This window comes from Phalacrocorax carbo, chromosome 4 (genome assembly GCF_963921805.1).
Source record: "Phalacrocorax carbo chromosome 4, bPhaCar2.1, whole genome shotgun sequence".
In the NCBI taxonomy this organism is placed as follows: Eukaryota; Metazoa; Chordata; class Aves; order Suliformes; family Phalacrocoracidae; genus Phalacrocorax; species Phalacrocorax carbo.
Genome location: NC_087516.1, coordinates 65,229,808 through 65,242,859, shown reverse-complemented (window position 1 = coordinate 65,242,859; position 13,052 = coordinate 65,229,808). Strand labels below are relative to the sequence as shown.

General features: G+C 40.0%; 1 protein-coding gene across 3 annotated transcripts in view; it reads right to left on the bottom strand.

The window, feature by feature from the left end:
• GAB1 (GRB2 associated binding protein 1) overlaps positions 1 to 13,052 on the bottom strand; it is a 102,261-nt gene that overhangs the window by 34,544 nt on the left and 54,665 nt on the right. For all 3 annotated transcript variants that reach the window (XM_064450249.1, XM_064450251.1, XM_064450250.1), the window contains exon 2: positions 8,734 to 9,028. In XM_064450249.1, coding sequence (XP_064306319.1) covers positions 8,734 to 9,028 — 295 coding nt within the window. The remainder of the gene's footprint in view (positions 1 to 8,733; positions 9,029 to 13,052) is intronic.

Genomic DNA, 13,052 nt, shown 5'->3' with positions numbered 1-13,052 from the left:
TGGCACTGAGCTCCACACCTTATTTACTATGTGGGGCATGAAAAAAACCACTTCCTTTTATTTTAAACCTGCTGCCTGATAGTTCCACTTGGCATCCTTCAGCTCCCATCTTCAGGGGAACAGTGAGCAATTGCCTCCTATTGATAATCCCCATTCCCAACTTTACACGACTTTGTCACAGCTTCACTGAGTTGGTGCTGCTTAATTTTTCTTGGTACAGGACCCATTTCATTGCAGATCTGGTTTCCCTTCACCGTCACCTTTCCTAGCTCTACTAATTCCTTCCTGAGAAGGGAAACTAACTATTGCATAAAATGCACAAAGAAAAGTCTGGGACGTGCTTACCAATTTACCAAGACAGCAATAATTCATTCTGTTCCTATCCTATTTGCCTTTTGATTGTTACTGAGTATTAAAGGTGACACTGTCCAACTGTCCAGAAGGGTCATGATCTCTCTCTGAGCAAGGATTTGGTGCTCATTAAAGTTAATGAATCATCAGGGATACTTTCCTTGTGACAAGCTGCCTAATTTATTTTGACACAGATACCCCTTGACAAAATCCCTGAGTCCTCCTACAGATCTGTTGTGGGGGTATTTTGTGTGGTTGGATTGGTTTTTTTTCCCCCCCCGGTGGATAGAGCAGTAGACTATTAAAATACCAGCCTTCTGATCTAAAATTCATCCTCATACAGGCGTTTGGTACGTGTTAAATCGTGTAGGCTAATGCCTGATTTAAAGAGCAACTGAACTTAGTGTAAAGCACTTCACTGCTGGGCTACTTATTTGCTTTACGCATTCAAGCTATTTCAAAATTGACTACAAAGAAAACAGTAATGTTAACCACTTTCATCACTGAGCAAATGAATGCTGTTTGCCTATCTGCACCCTCTCAAACATTCTTTAGCCACGTACTTCAGAAGCTGATATGAAGGAAGGAGATTCTCCCAGCAGCCTATTATGATTTCAAAGAGTACAATCATCAACTCACTCTGCTTTGGACTAGCAGATTTTTAGGGAAGGGGTCATCTGCACACCAAAGAGCACTGTAAGTCATTTGGTTTGTTCCCAGAGCTCAGACACTCTGACTGCTTTGAAATAACTGGGAGCTGGAAAAACATCCAGAATATTTAACATGCAAATGAGCATAACAAGAATCCTATTTTGTTTTTATAATTCCTGCATTCAGTACAGCTAGAACAAGCAGCTTTCTCAAAACAGAGCAAGAGTTTTGTCTTTTCTCAGTTTGTTTGTTAAGAGCAGTTACAGGCTCATCTTTGCTAGAATTTATACCTTTTTCCTCATAACTATTTTTGTATTTGCCTCACTAATAAAACGATCAAAATTAATGAGGTAAAATGAATTTTCTGAGCAAGAATAATAAAAGGCTCCCCTCTCTTCCTTTTTAGCTATATAAAGCTGCTTTATTCCACATGTTCCTGTATCTGTGCTGTGTGAACAATCTAGATTTGAGTGTGGGAGTTTGCATTTAGGGTTGGTTTTGTGTTTTGGTTTTTGCTTTTTTTTGTTTGTTTTAATGAGAGCAAAAAATAAATTGTTTTCCACAGTATGATATATAGTCTCTTAATGTTCTAATTATGTAAATACTTGAAGTGTTCTCATAGTGAACAAAACACAGAAGCCTCATTACAGCAAGCACTTCTTTAAATGTCAAAATTGCAATCAAAGTAAGAAAATACATTCTTTGCAGACTGTAGGTAAAAAGACTAAAATAGAAATGGGATTTTCCCATTATAACAGTGAATCAGCACCAGCTATGCAACTGCATGATTCTTCTGAAATGTTTCCTTCAATCCAGTTACTATGATACAGATGTTATCATTAAAACAATTAATGGCCAAAAAAATATTAGATTAACAGCCTTGAACAAAAATTTACAGATACAAAAGTGGGAGCCATAATAAAACCCCTTCACTTTAATCCTTAAAAGGACTTCCCCCCCCCTTTTTCTTTTTATTAACTCAGTTAAGTCATGATCTGTGCTGCTTAACGTAAGGAGATGCATCCTGAAAGACACTGCTGGAGTTTCCTCTAGTGTCAGCTTCTACATGGTCTGAAGCAAAAGATCCTGGAATCAAAGGGCCACATGCGTGCATGTGCATGCACAGAGCGCAAGCACGTGTACACTGACAGGCACAGACAAACAAGCACTTGCTCTGTTTGCATACTTAACTCAAGAGATGTGAGCCAGAACCAGCCAAGAAGATGCACAGACGCATTAGTCTGGGTTTGGTTTTCAGCTTATAATCAATATGAAATCTATGCAGTGAGCCTGAATTCTGAACCTTTCTGCTATACCAAGAGAAAATCCCTTTAAATACATAAACAAAATGTTCCTGTGCATTTCGTAAGTTTGTTTTCTAGTTTAATATAGTCTCAGAGTATCTCTTTTCTTTTTTTTCCCTGAAGATAAACACGACATCCTATTTAAAGAACACTAACAAAGAATTCAGCAGTGGCTCATTGCACATTATGCTGAGGACAACCCTGCCTCCTGCATCTGAACCAGAAACGTAACTGACTGTTCCAAGTCACTTTAAAAGCAATGTAGATGTGGTGTTTAGGGACGTGGTTTAGTGGTGGACTTGGCAGTGCTAGGTTAACAGCTGGACTTGAAGATCTTAAAGGTATTTCCCAACCTAAACAATTCTATGATTCTAAGTTCCTATCACATGCCAAAGTTTCCAGCTTTCAGAGCTCACATCTAAAATATAGTACTTACTATCTGCAGCTCATATGTAATTTTAAGCTGTACTTTTGGTCACCCATTTAAAATTTTAAAAGGCTATAGCATTTCCACTCAGACTTTCTTCCCCTCCTCCACCTGCGATTTTCTTTTGAAGACCGTAGGCTGTTCTCTCCATCTTCAGATGGTACTCTGGCTGGGTGACGCAGGAAAAATGATCAAGTCCTGTTACAGACTAATTTCTGCAGGTGCCTGTGAAGAGAAACAGTGCAGCCTACCACATTAAAACATTTGGGGTTTTTTCTTCACTAAAGAGGCCCAGAGCTTTCCTCAGCAGAGCAGGCTGCTCTAGCCACATGGTGAGTTTGCCCAGCTGGGCTGCAGCATGCTGCCTGGAACTGTAGGCACCTCTGTGGTGCTCCACATATGCCTCACAGCACCTCATGACTTGAGAACAAGCAATCTGCAGAACAGTTTTCGAACCCACACTCTTACAATCGCCTTCTCCTAGCAACACATCAGGTGATGTTAATGCCACAAAAGGTGTCCAGCAGGAGCCAGGGAGAATTAAGTTAATTACCTAGGCATATTAGATTCACTTTATTTTTCCTCAAGGAAGAGTAGAATCACCTTCCATATGAATTTTTGTCACATGCAGCTGGCAGCTTAAGATAATAACCCCAAACACTCAAAATCAAGATTCTGACTGCACTCCTGATAGTAAATTATACCTTTTTAATAAATGTATTTTTCCCTCACATACTTGTAAGGGAAGACCTACTGCTGCAGATTTTGTGCTCTTTTCATCATCATCTCACTTAGCCACCCATCCTTTAACCACACCATCTGAATTTGAGGACATCGTGGTCTTCTCTGCTGTCTTCTCCTTCGGATAAGAGGCAATGATTATCTCAGTTTTGCCTCCCTTTACTCAGCTCTGTGGCCACCAGCTACCACCTCTACCAAACCTGCTATTTCAAATCTCAGGTCCAGCTTCTGCTAATTTTATTATTCCTCTGCAACTTTGCCAGATGAAATCTTGCAACTCTGACAGCCGCCTTCACAGTCTATCCTTACCTTCCTCTCAGCAATTCCACTCCGCCCCACCACCATCCCCCCCCCAAAAAAAGTTTGTACATCTCAGTGGCCATTATCCACCCCTTTTACTTCCTCAAAGTAAGCAACCAAAATAGCCTCCACAAAAACAGATGCCCTTGTACCACTATTCCCTCTGAACCTACTGCCTCACTTCTAAGACAACAGACCCACAATCGTTACCCGGAGGGTCTCTCTCCTAATGCTTAACTCGGTCCTTTCATGTTATTCTTTACTGCAGTCCAGGTCACCAGTCACTCATCCTCCTGCCATGTCATCTCTGAGCTGACTTACTTTCTAATGAATCGCATCCAAGAGATAAGAAAAAAAATCTCAACTCATCTTTAAGTACATAATCTCTATGGTGCCACTTTGTTGCAAATACTTTTTTTAGGCTTATTACTCTGTCCTTGCACTTCTCCCGCATTGCTCCAGAGCCTCCCTTCCTTCACTTAAAAGCTCATGCTATTTCTCCACAGTTTTGAGCCCTTTCATGACCAAGGTCTCTAATACTCATCATATGTTATTGAGATGGTGATTTTCATTTGCCAAGTGTGCCAGCCTCTATCATCCTCTTGTTAAAGCTGTCAAAGGAGAACATATTTTATTTCTTACAGGCAGACCCTTCATGCAGGAAGGGCACCCTAAACACCTATAATGTCCACTATATATTTATCAAAGACCCCCTCAAAATTTCTCCTCAGAAAAACCCAGAGTTCAACAACAGTTCAACAGCTGAAGCGCTAAGACCACTTAACTCTTTATCAATGATCTGGATGAGGGGACTGAGTGCGCCCTCAGTAAATTTGCAGATTACACCAAATTGGGCAGGAGTATTGATCTGCTCAAGGGTAGTAAGGCTCTGCAGAGGGATCTGGACAGGCTGGATCGACGGGCCAAGGCCAATTGTATGAGGTTCAACAAGGCCAAGTGCCAGGCCCTGCAATTCAGCCACAACACTCCAGGCTTGGGGAAGAGTGGCTGGAAAGCTGCCCAGCAGAGAAGGACCTGGGGGTGCTGGTTGACAGCTGGCTGAACATGAGCCAGCAGTGTGCCCAGGTGGCCAAGAAGGCCAATGGCATCCTGGCTTGTATCAGGAATAGTGTGGCCAGCAGGAGCAGGGCAGTGATCGTGCCCCTGTACTGGGCACTGGTGAGGCCACACCTCGAGTACTGTGTGCAGTTTTGGGCCCCTCACTACAAAAAAAGCCATCAAAGTGCTAGAGCGTGCTCTTCCACAGAAGGGCAGTGAAGCTGGTGAAGGGTCTGGAGAACAAGTCTTATGAGGAATGGCTGAAGGAACTGGGGTTGTTTAGCCTGGAGAAGAGGAGGCTGAGGGGAGACCTTATTGCTCTCTACAACTACCTGAAAGGAGGTGGCAGTGAGGGGGATGTTGGTCCTAAGTCACTAGTGACCAGGACAAGAGGAAATGTCCTCAAGCTGTGTCAGCTTTAGATTGGATATTAGGAAAAAAACTCGTTACTGAAAGAGTGTCCAGGCATTGGAAGAGGCTGCCCAGAGAGGTGCTGGAGACACCATCCCTGGAGGCATTCAAAAAACATGTGGACATGGCACTTCAGGGCACGGGTTAAGAGACATGGTGGTGTTAGGTTGACAGTTGGACTTGATGATCTTAGATGTCTTTTCCAACCTTAATGATTCTATGGTCTGTAACAATGGTCAAAACCACCCGATTTGCTTTTACTTCTTCCCATGCCTCTACTCCTATGTTGATGTCTCTTACTGCAGATAGTAAGCTCTTAGTGGCAGAGCCTGTTCTCTGTTCCACGCTTGTGTTACAGGCAGCACAGGGGTATCCTGATACGATACAGACATCTCCAACACAGTGTAGCAGCAGCGATGCCTGACCATGCAGCATTAAAGAGAATGCAAGGGGTCAGGATGGGAGGGTGGAGTTATGCCCATCCCGCCAGTCACTGGTATTGCACCCAAGCTACGATCAACCTGCGGTGCATGCTTTATCAGAACACGATTTTTAAAAATGGCTATCTGAAAATAATTTTACTGTTCAAAATGCAGAAGGCAAGAGAGGCACATACCAGACAGAAGCTGCCTGAACAGAAATACTGCAAACTTTGAGTGTGTTGTGTGTGAAGCAAGTTGTAGTTCTTTCAAAGTACATTCCTCATGATGACAGAAACTTTCTTACCACATGTAATTATTTGTGTAAATGTAATTGTAGATTTCAACATCTTGTTCTTCCCTTTTCTTCTTTTCTTCTGCTTTACTTTGTTATTTCTTCTGGTTTACTTTGTTATTGCTATCTCTATTCAAATGACTACATGCAAGTAACATGTTTGCATATAGTAAGATTATTTCCTCCTTCCCCTGCTCTGCCAAGCACGCAATTCACTAAATTACAGCAACATGGAGCTGGATCACATATGAAACATTCATCGCAGATGTCTACTGAATTCTAGGGAAGGGCTTTCACAGCCTGTGCTTAAATATCCTTACCAGATCTTTCATTATTATTACATCACTCACTGAAAGAGAAACAAATTACTTCTCTCTTCAGATAACAACTGATCCATGTCCTGCTTAGCGCAGCTTTTTATACTTTGAAAGTCAGCTCTTCTCTCAGTATTTTCTTCCTGGGAAAAACAAATCCTTCAACTTTTAAAAATCCATTTCCTATACTTCTACCATTCTTTAAACATTTATCCTCATCATAGTGGAAGCTCAGGCCACAGTATTGCGGCTGATGTCTCCTCAGCACCAGGCAGAGAATAGTCATTTCCCATGTCAATGCAGTCCCTTCGTCCCAGAACATCTCTTACTGGAGTTCAAAATGCACAAAACACTGGCAACACGTTTTTGCTTATGGTTACATTTTAACCTCTAAAAGGCCTATTATATTACGACCTTACAGAGAAAGTATGAATGTTAAGAGTGCAGTATGTAACTCGGTGGTAAACCTACAACTCATGCTCATGTGTAGCTCTCCCCCCACCTTTGCACATGCATTTTTAAAAGAGAGATGCTACAGAAACCAACATTTTACAGCTACCCTGTGAAAACAAGAAGAATTAGCTGAAGAAAACATAAGTACCCAGAAATTTCTTCACAAAAGTAGATTTAGCTTATATAAATAAAAGAAATCTTTCATTTTTGTGTCTTGTGTAAATTTAAAAGACCTAAATCACTGTAAATCCTTCCTTAAAGAAAAGCCCCTGTAAAAATCCATACAGTGTAATTGTCATGTAATTATTACAGATGACACTATGCTACAATGCAATCAGAAAGCTGGAGACTCAATGGCCTGTAAATATGACTGAAGAACACTTAACTAAAGAACACCTACTCGGTTCAAATACAAATGTAACATTGCAGATCTCCAGAATGAAGAGATTTCATATGCATAAATCAATTTCTAGCTGGAAGGTCACAACAAAGCATTAGATAGTTACAAATTACTGTGAATGCTCATTTTAAAGAAAAGGAATAAAAAAAACTTCACACCATAGGAATTTCTGAGTCTTTACTAAGTATGGAAGCAGCAGCTCAGAGCTAGTCTGAAGTGATCTTTATTTTTTTTCGTGTCTCCACAGTTATGATTAACTCTTTCTCCCTCATTCCTCCCAACACCAAAACAAAAACTCCATATTAATTTTCTAATCACAGAATAGCACTAATCACCACCGTGTCATAATTTTTTCCTTTGTAAATCCAAGGAGGCAATTGGACTTATATACACAAGAACTGCCAGGTAAACACATTTCCTCCTTACTTCCCAGATTCCTAGTCTGTCCTCAGAACCAATGATTTCTGAGTGCCTCCTGCCCACTGGTGCACTAGTGTATTATCCACTGCAAAGCAACCACCTGCCTACCTCTCTCCCATACATAACAGATGCCTGACAGACTGAATACTGAATCACATGGCAATCGCTCTCAGAAATGTGCTGTGGGTGGTCTTGGTTATGTTCAGGATGTCATAAAAACATGCTAGAACTGTCAAAACAAGTACCCTTCACGGAATTTGCTATTAGAGTGGTAATTCACAGATGAAGTTTTCATGACAAAGTTTTAGTTCAAAATGCAATAAGGAGAAAGAAAAGGGACCCTCTTCAGAAAGCAACAGAGTGTTCCAGTTGTTTTTGAAGATTTGGCTGGAGTAGAGAGATGCAAGCTCTTTTTTCCCCACCTCTCTTAATTCACAATCCTACAAAAAACCAGGGATTTAATTCTAGCCCCTTCAGTCAGGCATGCTTTTTTAAATAACCCTCTTACTGCTCCTGTTTAATCTTTTCTTGGGACTCTGCACAGAGCTAAAGCAAGTCATGCAACCCACTAATCTCCACAAGGAAGACCAGAATAATAAGTAAATAAATAAGGATGGATTCAGGACAAGCAATGGCCACACGGTATTTGTAGGAATTAAACACACAGTCCTGTTTTCTACAAGCTGCCTTCACACAATATCTATTTTGGTAGTATTAGAGCTGGATTGTGGAGAACTACAAGTTATTTTCTGTTTGTTTCAGCCTGTGTGGGGTGGATTTTTTTTTTTTCAAGTTGCAAAGCAGAGAAATTATAATATTAGCAACGTGACATTTTGCACTCATTCCTGCTTGCATAACCATGTGGTTTTACACCAAATGGCATTCCTTTGATGATTATGATGATCTTCTGTTTTGCATTATTTTACTTAAAGATTTTTCGTATACTCTCAAGACATAACATCATACAAAACAGAAGAGCATCATCCAAGTTCTATGGCACACTTAATTTGTAACAAATTCTTAATATCTCACTCTGCCCTGCTTACTTTTTTTCAGAGCAACAAGTAAGTTTCATAGACAATGCATATTAGCTGACATATGTTTTAAAACTTAAGATAGTCATCTCATCTCTGAAACATTCTTCACATGTAGGCATCGCACTTTCTCAGGAAAGTGAACAGAACTTACCCTCATCTGTAGGGTTGAACCCACAGATATCACAGATACATCGGACCCACTTATTCATCTCCTCCTCGCTGTCTGCTACCAGATAGAAAACTCTGTCTATAGTGTTGATATCAAAAATGTAACTGTTTTCAAACTCCTTTTTGTTGAACGTTAATCCAGCATCCACTTGTTGACACAAATTTAAGTCAATAATACGGATGGGCTTTTTGGCATGGTCATTTTTGTAGTATTCCAATACATCTGGATCCCCTGTTAAACGGCCGCTGCGAAGCACAAACCACCTCCTCTTCCATGCCTGAAAATTGGAGAGAGGAAAAAAAGGACAAAAATTAGAAGGAAGAAATCATACTTTAAGACTGTTGCCTTTTGTGTACAGTTCCAACCCGGGTTGAACCGAGTAATAATTAGTTCAATTATAATTCTAGGAGAGTACACACCAGTTACCTACATTTAACACAATCTATTAACATATTGTTCCAACAGTAGACTAGAGGATTAGTGGTTTTGTATTTTAAAGTTGACTACTTCTGTATTTGAGCTTCGTTTTTAAGAAGTGGACATATAATTAAATCACTGCTTACAAAACGTGAAAGGACGAATCCAGTAAAGAAAAAAAAAAAAAAGGGGGAGGCATGTGTACCAGGAGAGGGGGAAAGAACAAAAAAGCACACACAAAAAACTTCTGAAGGAAGCCAATGTAGGCATGAGGAAGATGAAATAAAATATATCTTTAAGTGCTCCATAGTGTCTTGTTTCCAATATCTGCTACTTCGGGCTGATGCACTTTAACTCTGAATTTTTCACTGATACTCAATGATAGCAACCTGCATTTCAAGAACAGACAACGTTCACATTGTACACTCGCCTCGATATTAGGGGAACCCTGAACTCAGAACCTCATAATGCTTCTACAGTCATACTTCTTACAGAAAAAAAGAACTACATTATTATTTTGGAAACCGTTAGAGAGATGGGGATGGAGAGAACGACAAAACTTTCTAGTTTTACCACATAAAAACAGTCTCTGTGGAACATACATCCACGGAAGAAATACATTTCACAATCTGACACTGTGGTTATTATACCAGCCTTCCTGCTGCTGTAGAGAGAAAGAAGCTGGTCTGGGAGAAAAACACAACTAAAATGTCTAACCTTCAGCTGCCTTTCATTCCTGTGGGCCTCCATCACCTGGCATAATTCTTGCCAAAGATGCTAACTCAACCCAAGAAACCAGGGTTTGCATACAAACTGTCCTGGCGTTACCAACGCCGTCTTTATTGCCTCACTTAGCTGCATTTTGGTTCCTCAGCTCTACCAGCCGTACAACATTCTATGCTATAAGCTTCCTTATATGCACAAACGCCAAGATAATGGGCACAGTAGAAGAAACCAGACGTTCTGCCATCGCCCACTGAAAGAGCTGCACTGCATTCACAGTTAGCAATCTGAAAGTAGAGCCTGGACACAGTGGGAAGCCATCACTCTTTTGTCCATTTGTTTTTATGCTTTTCAACAAAGTTGGAGACCAAGCCAAATCGAGGCAGTAGCCAAGGCACTGTGTGTTACACTGCAGACGAACACCATGCCCTAAGGTACCCCATTTAAAACTTCTTCAGAATATTCAGACACGGTCACCAGCAAGTCCTTTGGAAGGACAAAAAACACAGAAGAAATGAAAAAAATAAAAAAGGTGAGCGAGTTCTCCTTTTGGCCAGCCCTGGCTGCATGCTAACCAAGGAAAGGAACAAAATCAGTGAGGATGGTCCCAGAAAAGGTCAAGACGTGATGTCCTTTACACAATGGGACATAGCTTTGAAAACAAGAGTTTCTTACTGTGTATTAGGAAAAGATTCAGACCCATTTTCTGGAAGCACAAGAGTGTTTCCATTTCATTTTTATGTAGCTCTTACTTTCAAACAAACTAGTGGAGGGAGGACATAAAGGGCAAAGAGCGAGAACTGCGCTGCCATCTTCAAGCTCCAAACTAGCACCGTCAGCTTTGCACTAGAGACTCACAAAACCCTCATTGTCAAGTGGGCATGCCTTTTTTGGGTATCAAGCTTAGGAAGCTATTATGAAAAGATAATAGAGAAAACAAGAGAAAGGGAAAAATGCCAGACAGCTTAATTAAGGCTTGCGATCCATTCTCCAACTACCAAGCCTCCAAAAGTTATGTGATTTTAAGATAACTTTTGTTACCTTAAACAATCATAAAATTGTAGTTGTGAATACAGCAAGCATCTACCTTTAAATGCTGAACTGTATGAATCATGTCAAGGTCTCAAGCAACAATTTCCATGGTAGCAGTAAGTTTAACTGGGCGAACAGTAAAACACAGAAGTAGAAGATATAACAGATGAAACCCCTTCAAATTTAAATTTCAAATGTGAGCACCTTCTAGTAGCACAGCTGATAAGCACTGTTTAACGGTGACCCAAAAACACTGGCAAAGTTTGTTTGGTTTCCTGTTTCCAAATAAAGTGACAAGTTAGATGCTGGGATAACAGGAAACTTCAATATCAGAGGCTCTCTCTCCAGACAAGGTCGATCATAGATAACTGTTACAAACCAAACTGCAAAACTCTTTTGCTTCAGAAACTAGCTTTATCTTTAACCTCAGCCTTCAGCTATTCAGATGACATTTTCAAAGCTTAAGTCAGGAGGAAAGAGATTAGAGATAGGCGAGGGACAAGAGCAAGTGAGAAGCACAATGCATTTTGTCTCACAATTTGTGTAACAACAACAACAAAAAAACCCACTATCAACCAATCATGCCTCTTCTAGAAGTTTATTTCTAGTACTGTGTTAAGGAAGGAGAGATTCTTAGCAAACCTGACAACCTCTCTTGAGCATTAATGAGTAAATGGGACTCTTCAAAATTCAGAAAATCAACAAGCTAAATGGAATTTGCTTTCAGCCCTTCAGGCCACAAGATAGCAACTATAAAGTACTTAAAACATTGCATTTAGCCTATCAGCACCTGCTACTATTTTTGAAGAGTTTTCACATACTGCATATGTGAATGTTTATTTCAGTCATATAATGAGTCACACTCACTGAAACTGGCACAGATTATATTCAAAAACAAAAGCAATTCCATAAACTACACACTAATAAGGCAGATACAAAGGTTCGCTGGATTACAGTACAAAGCACAATTTAGCAGCAGAATAAAGCTTAAAGCTAGACAAGCGAACTGACATCAGCACCCTTGCTAATCATAGCACAAAAGCGCCTCTATATTTTGTCAAAGTGCAAAATGAGCCCACATAAATCACTCTTTGTTATTTGAAAATATCTGGGATTCTTAAAGCTTGATCTATTTTTAACATTTCAGTATTTGTCATTGTAACGAAAGCTGCATGCTGCCTCACTGAAGTACAGAATATTGTGCTAGATGTGTAAGGAAGAGAGCTTCTTCAGTAATGGCTTTCCAAAAAGAAATCTCTAAAAGAGGACATGCACACGTGCAAATACGCATTTAAGCAAATTTAATCTTGGGGGTGGTGTATTTGGTTTTTTTTAAATCCTTTGGGCATTCTTGTTTGAAAATGCATGTTACAGACTATTTCTCATAATCACCAAAAGAAGATGCAACTGGTTTAAGTCACAGGAAGATTCCAGTAATGTGACAGATAATTAGTACCTGATGTTATCAGCCATTTGTTATCAAACACTGGGTTTCTGTGCTAAAAGTCAACTGCAGTAAGTTTGAAAAGTTAAAAAATAGCCAGCATGGGATTTAAGCATTTTGTCCCAATACCAATATTATTTAATTCTGGAAAGATATTTAAGCAAATGGAGAAATGGTGGGGGTTTAATCATAGGTTTTTTTCATGTATATTAAATCTGTTATTAATATAAATAGCATTTAAAAAATATATTTTATAAATATACTAACACCCAGTTACCAAACACTGTATGCAGATCAAATACCTAATTCAGATGTAAAATTGTTCCTTTTAAAAGTATAGTATGGCAAGCGTCATGGGACTCAAGTTTGCCAAAAGCCTGCGTAGGCTTTGCAAATTATTACAAAACAAGGTTTAACGGGGTTTGCTGCTTTTGTTTCAGACTAAGAAAGGCCTTGTGTGCCTCCTAGCTTGTTTTCTCCTTTGAGCTGCAAAGCATATCAGCTGGCCTAACATAGGACATCACCATTCTTGCCAAACATTGTCCTGTTTGTATCATGAGACCATCGTATCATGAGACCATCATAACTATGGAAACAAGCTTGTTTGCTTGTTTTTGAGGTAGCCTAAAATGTGACAAGCTGCTCATGCACAGAGCATCAAATGATCAAAGGAATAGTGGCATTC